A 10828-nucleotide genomic window follows, 5' to 3' on the forward strand; every position below is an offset into this window, starting at 1 on the left:
GCGCGGGGGGGGGGGGGGGCGGGGCGTGTAGACTTACAGAGCTGTTGTAAGGAATCATTTTGAGTGGTTCAAAAGTGCTTGACGATGACTGTGTCTCCACAGTAGGACCCAGTGCTGTGACTGATTTCCCCAGGTAGAGGAGCCCACGGTGGGAGCGCCTCGTTTCAGGAAACACTAAGCGAAAACCAACCCATCCACCCAAACACAAGCAACCCTACAATCATGCTTTGTCTCAGATACACGGTGAAGTATGTCTGAGACATCTGGGTAACAATCACGCTGGGTTCTAGAAGGGTTTCAGAGGTTGAGACCTTCACGGATGTGGCTGGCACCCCAGCTCACGGGCGGCTCTGGCTCACGCCCTCTGTCCCCTCCTGGCCTGTGCAGGATGTGAACGAGAGAGACGCACGCGCGTGGGCACTCGCGCTTCATACAAGCCCGCGTCGCTTAGGAAGAGAGCTCACTGTCTGAGGGGACTCCCTGCTTACACTGAGAATTTTATCTGAAAAGAAGAATCTGGTTTAAATAGCATTTTGGCCTGAGGCAGCTGCTCTCCCCTGGTAGAGCTGAGCCTAAATGTAGGACTCATATCCTTACGCTTAAGAGTTGGTGTTTCCTTTCAGTGTGATGCATGCAGTGGTCACAACCCAGTTACTTATAATTCTTGGATTGTGTTTGTTCATAGATAGGCCCTGAACACTAGAGAGTGTTATGTACCACATAGAACCTACTGTCAATCAGCTATAAACAGGCCCAGTTAAAGACTGAGCTACGCAAACATACGTCAGTCTTTGCTGGTGACACATTGGCTGGATCTTAGCCACCTCTGAGAGGGTTTTACTTGAAGTTGCTTGTTACCAGATGTGCATATTTAAATCCCTTTTCCCCACAATGCCTCTGAAGGTGACTTTGTAATTTACAAAAGGATTTAGGAAAATAAACCTAAAAGCAAATTTGTGGTTCAGAGGGCAAACAGAGGCTGTCTGTTCATTGTCTGTGCCCCATACCCACCAATACCTAACCCCCTGAGGGAAGACAGGAAACCTGTTTTCTTCAAGCTCACTGAATGGTTTCAGACAGAGGAAAAATATATGCTTTAAAATGTATTTACCTGTCATTGGGAGTACCCAGAATTACCAGAAGCAAAAGCAAAAACAGCTTAACTCATTAAGCAGCTTTTTAGCAATTTTTTTTTTTGCCAAAATAATAAATGCCTTTAGCAGCAGAGATTAAAATCCTATTGTGAACAAGCTATATTTTCACCATTTTACAATGGAGAGTTTTAACAAGTATGGGTTATGAAGTTTGCACTCAACTATGCCAAAAACAAGCTTGAAGGACTCTACTCTCAGACATGCTGTATTATTTCTCATTTAAGATTTAAAAAATATAAAGGTATCCAAACTGCTGTCTTAATGTAACTATTTTTCCTTCAAGTGTTGGTTAGGGAGTTGGATTCTCTCTTAAAAAAAAACACCCACTGTACAACTGAGAGCAGCTGTCATATTTCTGGCAAAACATGTTTACTTATCCAACAAGCTGTATATTTGTGTGGACTGACGTAAAATGTGAATGCCTCAAAGTGTACAAGTAGTGATGTGGAGTTCTGTCTAGAGGATAAAACTGAATGTTTTTAATTGGCTGATTTACAGACACAGGCTGTTTACAAAATGCTAGCTGGAAAGTCTGTACTTTTCATGTAGTAATTTTCGGTTCTTTGCTATTGAGCACCTGTTCTGTTTCTGAGAAGATGAGACGTGGTATTGTACTTATAAACTGGAGAGTTAGGCATAATCCCTCCTGGCTTTATGTGAATAGCTTGCTCACTTCGCTGGCCTCTGAAATGTGTGTTCTCTGTAGTATACTGTCCACGTGTCTGTGATTAACAGTGCTTGTCAACCACGACCACCACTGAGTACCTTCCTAGTTGTTCACCTTGCACAGTACTGGAAATGGTAAAGGATGTGTGCTTCATTCACAAATGGCACACACTCCGAGAGCTGGCATCCTGGACTGTGACTGTGTACACTTGCCCTTGGTTTATTTCTGTAATCCCCATAGAATGATCTGTAATCAAATAGTATACTGAACTGTGCATCAAAGGGATGTAAAATTACAGTATTCCAAAGGTTGAAGTTCTGCTGTTTTGTTATAATGCCTGATATATACCTTGAATAAAGTCTTGACATTTTTCTTTTAAAAGACATCTTTGTAATGTTGGGCTTATGAGGAAAGAGAAAATACTTAAAAAAAAAATGTATTCGTCAGCAAGGATGAGAAGCTGAGTACTCAGCCACTAACTGGCCTGGTGCCTGGTGACTTGGCTCCGTGCCTACTGCATAGAATTGTTGCAAAGAGGAAAAAATTAATTGATATCTGTGCTTTGAAAACCAGTTGATCACATAAATATAAATCTAGTACTATGTTTGTCTTACATTTTTAAAGGTCACCAGTGGAAACCAGGTAGCTGTGGAAACAGGGTAGTTCATCTGCAAGGCAGTTTTAATTCTGCAAACAGACCTTTGGTCTGTTGCTTTCCTTCTAGGAACCTGTGTCCTCATCTGCAAATGCGGGAGAAGGGATGCAGGTCAGAAGAGGGCGGGGCACATGGAGATGCACTGGGAGTTATGGATGCCCTTAATGCCACTGCAGCCCTTGCCTTTAAGATATAAACGGGTACACGGACTTCCCTGGCGGTCTGGGGGTTAAGACTCCGCGCTTCCACTGCAGGGGGCGCGGGTTTGATCCCTGGTCGGGGAAGGTCCCACATGCCGCGTGGTGCGGCCAAAAAAAAAACAGAAACAAAAACAAAAACAAAAAAATCCCCAAAGACTTGGAAGCTCAAAATCTGAAACGTCACAATGAAACACTCATTTTCTTTGCCTTTATAGTCCTATGTGTTTGACGCGAGGACTGTAAAGCATAGCAGCAGCAGGTAAAGAAGACGATGGAGGACTGAAAGAAAGAAGAGATGCAAAGGAAGGCTGAAAATCCACTCATTAATCATTTCCCGAGCCAAGTCCAATGTCAACAGAACTGATATTAACCAGGTTAAGAGCTGACAAACAACAGAAAAGCAAAGTTATACAATTTAAAAGCTGACTTGGTTCAGTGTCATAAAGAAGTATTTAGTATTTATGGTGCTAGATTACAGTCACTTGTTGATTTTGATATGAATTTTCATATGTTGTTAGAAGACCTGGGGGAATACACAGGATTCCAAGGAGATGGACCCGGGTTCTGTGACTTACTAGTTGTATTTTGGGTAACGTATTTAACCTTCTGTGAGCTTCAGTTTCTGCAAATCTAAACTAGGGACAGATAATATCTCCCTTGCAAGGTTGGTATGAGGGTTAGCTGTCTTGTGGATCCATGCTGGGACGTAGTAGGTGTTAAGTAAATTCCACTTCTTTTACATATACTCGAATGTCATTTAGATAGACCCTTTAATGTAATAAGATGTTTTGATGTCAAACTATAAAATCACTGTAGATGAGAAGCCCTGCTACTCATAAAACAAAAATTACATGTATGAAAATACCCTTTCCCCTAAATCATGTGCCTGTCAGCCCTTCCACTTCAGTCCATCTCTGGCTACTGGGGCCTCAGCCAGCCTTTGTCTCTACCTCTCCTGCCCCTGGCCTAGAGGGGAAACCAAGGTGCTCTGAGGCCCACAGACCCTGTTGTCCACGTTGCACTAAGAAGTCACGGAGGTGGTAGAAAAGGCTCCTCCTCAGCTTCTTCGGGCACCAGATCCATCCCGCTTCCAGGGGTGAGTGGAAGAGGTAAGGAGCCAGGCAGGTGAGAAATGATGTGGAGGCCTTGTGAGGGACTGGCTTCTGCTACCCCAGAACAGGAGGAAATGAAAACCCATCAAAACAGAAAGCCATTCCAGGTGTCAGGTTCTTGAGATTCTCGTCTCGAATCAAATGTCTGTTCTTCATTAACTGGTCCCATAAACAGACACACACTTGGCCTTGGAGTTTTAGAACACCCTCTTGTCACCCTTTTTCCTTTTAGTGAACACACACTGGTTTCAAGGAGTTCCTCCAATAATCCTAGTCTGACATGCCACAGAATTCCAATTTGGTTATCTTTAATCTTAATCTGTTAATAGAGGAACTGCGTCTTATCATCACCAACTATTATATTAAAGGGTCTGAAGCAGTAATTGAGGCATAATTGTATTTAATAATGGTTTTTCAACCAGTCAAAATGCTCTGCTCTTTGAAAACGCTTCCCAGAGATTCTGACGGGAGAGCAGAGAACCACTGCCCTAGACTGTAAGCATCCTGAAAAGCTGAATTTTCCTCAGCGCCGCTTACCTGACCCTCTTCATGTGAACAATGCTTAACTTTTGCATCGTTTCTAAAAATGACTGAGATTACTTTTCCCCCTTTAGATTCTACAATGTGTCTTTGGAAAATTTTGGAAAAAGTTTACCCTCACAATTAAAAGTATGAAATCTCAAGTGGATAAATGAACTTTTATAAAATATAGTATCATTTAATTCTTGGTTAAAAAGTTTTTGTCTCCATTTATACAGCCTCTTTAGCTTCACGAATGGGCACACTGAAAGGCTATTTCATTTACTCTTCTCTCAATGAAAATCCTTTTCCAATAAACTAAGTGAGAACTGCTATGAATGCAGTGAAGCTAGTAGACCAGACGTGTTAGCACCCCAGGCCCACCTCTGAGAGAAAACTGCTCACATAACTATTTTTTGCTCCACGTGGACCTGCTAGCCCAATCAAATGGGCCAGAGTGGGCTCCTGACCTCAGAACAGCCAGTCCCTACACTGGTCGGTGACCCCTGATGAGACCTGGTATAAAAGGACAAACTGACCCTGTTAGAGTCTCTCTGCAGTTAGTTAGAGACTGGAGATAGGAGCTGAGGGTCACGATGTAGAAAAGTACCTCAAAGGTGCATGCCAGCATTATTATGGGAAGCAGACACTAAGAGTAAACAAAAGCTGTGAATCAGAGAAGTTGGTGAGGAAAGAGAATGGAGCCAGTGATGTAAAAACAACTGAGCCCTGTGCATGGCAGACCCCAAGCCTAAAGATCCACCACTTCTGCTGCTGAGGCCCCTGGAGGTGCCTCAGATCCAGTATCACCATGTAATTTCTGCTCTTCCTGAGGCCTGGGGGTTAGTTCTGGGTGGGAGATGGGGGTGTGAGGTGTTCCTGCGTTCCCAGGCACATATCCTTAAGATAACGTCACACTGCTTCAGCTAACTTGTTAGCTTTACAGTCTTCTTACGTTTGTCCTAACTGGAGATTCCTTGCAACTAAACAAGCCTAATTGGAACAACTGTTTAAGCCATTACCATTTGTTAAAAATAATCAAAATTTAAAATTTCTATTTCTCTGAACAAATCTGGGAACGTTTAATCCATTAACTTTTAAAACATTGGTAAGTTTAATGTTGGTACTACATGTTTCCATATCAGTTGGTACAACTTACATCATGTCTTATACTATTTCATCTTTGCAAAGACATCATATACACAAAGATACACATTCAATAACTGGGAAATCATAAAACTTCTGATCTATACTTTCAAGTTTGTTCTGTCATGATACTTCTGATAAAGATCATCAGCATACCAGTTTCGCCTCTTCCAGAAAGATGTTGTCATTTTATCTAAGAGCTTACTTTGGGTTTTACTGCAGAAGACAAATTCCCTCAAGCGTCTTTTTCTTGCAGGCGTCTTCTTCCATAGTTTTTTCTTATAACCAGCCTGTTAGATAATATTACAAAGACAATTTAAAACATTATATTATATAGGAAACAACAGATATGTTAACCACTCATGGTTCATAGGCCTGCTGGAAACAAAGACTAAACTTTCATAGGGGCTGGTATGTTTTTCAGAAAAATGTGATTCTCAGTGTGGGGTTAGACAGAGAAATCATGTGTAGTTTGAAAAAGGAATGTTAATAATTTAAGAGTTTTAAAAAGATTATTTAAAGCCAGAGCAAATAAAGCTAAATAAATCGTTGTGGCTGGTGAAGTGCAGGGTAATGATATATCATTGTACCTGCTAACTTCATATGCATTACCTTATTATCTCTTCAACAATCTTCAACAATAGCATACTATTATTCTCATTTTACAGACAAAAGAGAAGCAGTTAGAGCAGTTAAGCAGCACACTGAGGTCAGAGAATTAATAAGAGTTCTTAACCACTACACTGCTACCTTCCTAAAGTGGAGGACGATGAAGGGAGTACTGGCTAGTTGGTGACACTTATGTTCATTTAAGGGGGCCTAAGTATGACAAAGGCTGAGAAGCAGAGTTCTCAAGTACACTGTGTCATTTATTCTTTTCACACACTGGGGGGACCAGCTTCCACAGTAAGTACTTTTCTAAGGAATAATGACTGCAGGAAAACTATTATTGGGAGTGGTGAAGGAATAATCCATGCATTATTAATTTTGAAGAATTAATTTTTGAAGAAATAGATAATTAGATCGAATATAAAACTATAATCATAGCCTGTTTATTTTTTTCTTTTGGCCGTTCTTCACAGCTTGTGGGATCTTAGTTCCCCAACCAGGGATTGAACCCAGGTCCTCGGCAGTGAAAGTGTGAAGCCCTAACCACTGGACAACCAGGGAATTCCCAATCATAGCCTGTTTAAACTAGAAGAGACCTTAGTTGCCGCCCAGGTTAATGCTCGGCTACAGTAATTTATAGGAGAGGTGAGACAAGAAACGCAGCTATTGGTAAGAGCATTTGGGTCCTTTCAAACCAAGGGCTCTTTAGGGCAGCACACTAACTGAACAAAACCACAGCTCTGGGCTTTCCTGGTGGCGCAGTGGTTGAGAGTCCACCTGCCGATGCAGGGGACGCGGGTTCGTGCCCCGGTCCAGGAAGATCCCACATGCCACGGAGCCGCTGGGCCCGTGAGCCATGGCCGCTGAGCCTGCGCGTCCGGAGCCTGTGCTCCGCAACGGGAGAGGCCACAGCAGTGAGAGGCCCACATACCGCAAAAAAAAAAAAAAACAAAACCCACAGCCCTTTGCTGAGAAGGTGCCTTGGGGTTTCTGACATGACTTAGTGTCACCACTGTGACCAGCAACTTCTACAGTACAGTGATGCTTAGAAATAAGGAAGGGTCATTTCAGAGCTCTGGCTTTAAAATGCCAGAGATTAGATGGTTACTTCTCATTACTTACAATTCTAAGTTGAAAGAGTCAAAAGAAAAATCCCCATATTTGTGTAACAATTTTCTAGTTTGCAAGCCAATCTGGGTCCCTGTGGATCTCTGACATACAAAGAGCTAGTCTGCTGTCCTGCCCATCAACAGCAGAATAATCTCCTTTGAAGATTATTCTGTGGAATGTAACCACTGTGAAAATGCCTGAGACTTTTTAGACAATCTACAAGTTCAGAAATGGAAGGAGGGAATAAGCAATAAAAATTAGGGACACCTGGATGAAACTGCTGCAGAAAATACTTTCTGTTTTTATACATTAGTGTAAATTAACGTACCCAGATTTTTGTTTTCTTCTTAAAATTAGATTTTGATAGAGTAGGCCATTCTGCATATGGAATACTTTTGGGGGCCTTGAGCAGGGACTAGGTATTATGATTGGAGAATTCGATCAGGTCATTTATAACAGTGTGAGGGTTTCAGGGCCCAGTAAAAGGGATGTGGAAAGGAAAGCAAGGAAAACCACCCATTTTATTTTAACTAGGGCCAGATGAGGACCTGGAAATAATGAGTATAACAAAGGGGAGGAAATGTTTCCAATGGTCCAAAATTCATAACTATGTGCTGAATTACTTAGTTCAGCTACTTATGGATTACATGAGCTTCTACTGACTAGTGTAGGAAACTAACTACCACAGTATTGTTCCAATGGAGAAGTGAGCTGAGAGTTCCAATTAACTTATTTGTCTACAAATTTAGGATTGTTTATAACAGAGTACCTTTCAAATAGTGAGAAAATGCTACCAATTATTTTCACAGGGAAACAAATTTTGATCTTTAAAGAATTATTTGTTTGTTAACTCCCAAATAGTAAAAGGGAATTAGGATTTGAAGTTATCAAAACTCAAAGGTGTTTTGCAAAACTCTGGTCTTCAGCTGCTTTCTAATTATCACCTACTCTGTTTCCATGAATAATAAGGACATGAATGGAAAAGACGTGCTGCTGTGGGAGAAGACAGAGTAGGAATCCTCCGTCAGAGTCCCCCTCTAGAGGCCATGGTCCCTGGCCAGAATAAATATTGGAGTTCTGTCTGACATGATCACCAATCATACACACCGACAGAGAAAAACTTACAAAGTCAAATTTAAAACAAGTATATGAGGGGTTAATGTTCCGCCATAAAGAGTAAGCCACCTGGAGAACCCAGTCCAAGGTGGGCTGGAAGCTATTCGGTCCCAAATCTGCACCCCGGGACTAAGTCCTTGCTGAAGTCCGCTCCGCTGTTTTAATGCTCTGGGCTTAAACAGAGCCTCCCCACAGGTTATTTACATATCGGGGGCTTCAAAGGGATTCCGGTAATCATCAGACAAGACAGACATGTAAGAGACCTGGGATGAACCTGTCCTGCAGTGAAGACTTTCGCCATTGTGAATAATATTTTCTTATATGAATAGTTTTCTTCACACGTATTCACTGACATGAGAGATGCCTGCCAAGCCGGGACTTAAGCACAGCACTGTAAAAGCTGCTGGTAGGATGGGGGGGAAGATGTGTCAAGGAATAGGCTGACTCCTGCTTCAGTTTAGTCTAACCTCACACTCCTTTTCTAAGCAAGTAACCGTGTGAAGACTCACCTTCCTCCTTAGCCACAGGCCAGAATGAAGTCGAAGAAACCTATAGATGGCAGCTTTCACAGTCTTTCTCTTGCCTTTTCTTGAACTGTAGTATGTTACAGTTCTGACTGGTGGCTTCAGGACGTTTGGGAGCAAGGGGACCACTCTAAGATATATTGAAAAATTTTTAACTCAGCAATAAGATATTAAAGGATAAAATCCACTTTTGTACTTAGAAATTAAAGCAGCAGCCCCACTGGAATAGAGCTCACTTTCAATAAACATTGTTACTCCAGATGATCCGTGACACTACACATAAGAATGGCAACTATCATCAATTTGCAAGTCCTCCATAATCTACCCCCTCAATCCCTAGGAGAGAATTTATTCTGCTATATTTTAATCACCTGATTCCTTATCCACCTGCCACTAGATTATAAACTCCTTGAGGACTTTAACTTATTTTTATCTTCGTATCGTTTTTGCCAAGTATGGTGCTGGGCAGTCAGGAGTGCTTAACTAAATATCTGCTGACTGAATAAGCACCACACGCAGCCGAGCCTTGTCAGTTGAGCATCTTGCTCACCCCCCCACTTTGGCTGACAGCTTCAACCCAGGAAACCACATCTTAGAACATCAGAAGTGGGCCCTGTGTAGTCATCCCTGATGCTGGCATGTATATTCTCCCATCCTTCAGGCAAAGTCTATATAATAAACCGGCAAAGAATATCATCTAATTCTAAGATGCTGTAGGCATGAAGATTTTAGAATTTTTGTCCAAGCATCATGTTTACTGAAATATACTCAACCTATTGAGGACTGTGGCAGTCTGCCCACATGTCAGGTTTCTGACAGATGTGATCAGTCTGGGAGCAGAGGACACAACCAGTGTCTGAATATGACTGAAATGTCGGGAAGACAGTGCAGAACTAAGACAGGCATTCTTGGAGCAGTTTCGATAGGCTGAAGATGCCAAAATACTCAGGGGTCGGAAGATTCCTGGAGAGAGAGAGAAGCATATATACTTAATATGACACTCCAAAATACACATGCAGGGAATGCCCTGGCAGTCCAGTGGTTAGAACTTGGCGCTTTCACAGCCGGGGCCTGGGTCTGATCCCTGGTCAGGAAATTAAGATCCCGCAAGCTGCGGGGTGTGGCCAAAACAAAAACAAAATTATGCATCCAGATATTTAAAACGAAGTAATGTACCGAAGCCACCAAGTATTATACATAATTAATGGGTCCTGAGCATCAGACTCACGTGTGGAGCTTTTTATCCTTATTGAGGTATAGCTTACACATCACAAAATTACCCATTTATGTACAATTCAATGCTTTTTAGTAAATTTAGAGAGTTGTGCAACCATCATCACAGTCCAGTCTGATGTGTTCTAGCTCTACATTCAACAGTAGGGGACAAAAGACATGCAGTGTTAATTCCCACCGCCAGATCTTACACTGTGAATACACACAACTCCTGCGCGTAGGGAATGGCAAGGCAGAAACACAACAGCTCCTGGCTCCGCAGAGAGACAGCAGGTGGCAGGAGGAGGATTCATAAAGAAAACAGAAGAGGTACTTGAGTTTCCCTCTAGAAAATGAACAGGCCATGAGAGGAGGCACAGAGTCCAGGTAGCATGAACAATGTACGCAAAGGCAAGGAAGCCGAAACAAATCCATGTCGGGAGTGGGGACTGGACCTGCCACAGAGGCTGAGCACTGTTTGACTGACTATCGGAGATGCCTGGGGAGTAGTGGGTAACAAGGTGGGCAGCTCAAAAGGCAGATCATGGAAGGCCTAGATGTGTGGACTGAACACAGTCCTCTTTATCAATCCTTCACACTATCACCAGACTCAGAGTCCACGGCTGCAAAGCAGAATCACTCATAGAGCTCTGACTCCACTTGTAAATTCCGAGTGAGGCTAGTGTGGGACTCAAGAATGTGCATGTTGGGCTTCCCTGGTGGCGCAGTGGTTGAGAGTCTGCCTGCCGATGCAGGGGACACGGGTTCGTGCCCCGGTCTGGGAAGATCCCACATGCCGCGGAG

At 42.7% G+C, this 10828-nt stretch overlaps 1 protein-coding gene across 1 annotated transcript in view; it reads right to left on the bottom strand.

Annotated features, from left to right (window-relative positions):
• Nucleotides 1-5408: 5408 nt before the first annotated feature.
• Nucleotides 5409-10828, bottom strand: part of MRPL35 (mitochondrial ribosomal protein L35) — a 12637-nt gene continuing 7217 nt past the window's right edge. Inside the window, exons 2-4 of the mRNA XM_007466739.1 lie at nucleotides 9586-9775; nucleotides 8798-8942; nucleotides 5409-5743 (exon numbers count right to left, since the gene is read on the bottom strand). Of these exons, the coding sequence (XP_007466801.1) occupies nucleotides 5555-5743; nucleotides 8798-8942; nucleotides 9586-9775 (524 nt within the window). The 3' untranslated portion in view covers nucleotides 5409-5554. The remainder of the gene's footprint in view (nucleotides 5744-8797; nucleotides 8943-9585; nucleotides 9776-10828) is intronic.

Source organism: Lipotes vexillifer, unplaced genomic scaffold (genome assembly GCF_000442215.2).
Source record: "Lipotes vexillifer unplaced genomic scaffold, Lipotes_vexillifer_v1.1 scaffold1158, whole genome shotgun sequence".
Lineage (NCBI taxonomy): Eukaryota > Metazoa > Chordata > Mammalia > Artiodactyla > Lipotidae > Lipotes > Lipotes vexillifer.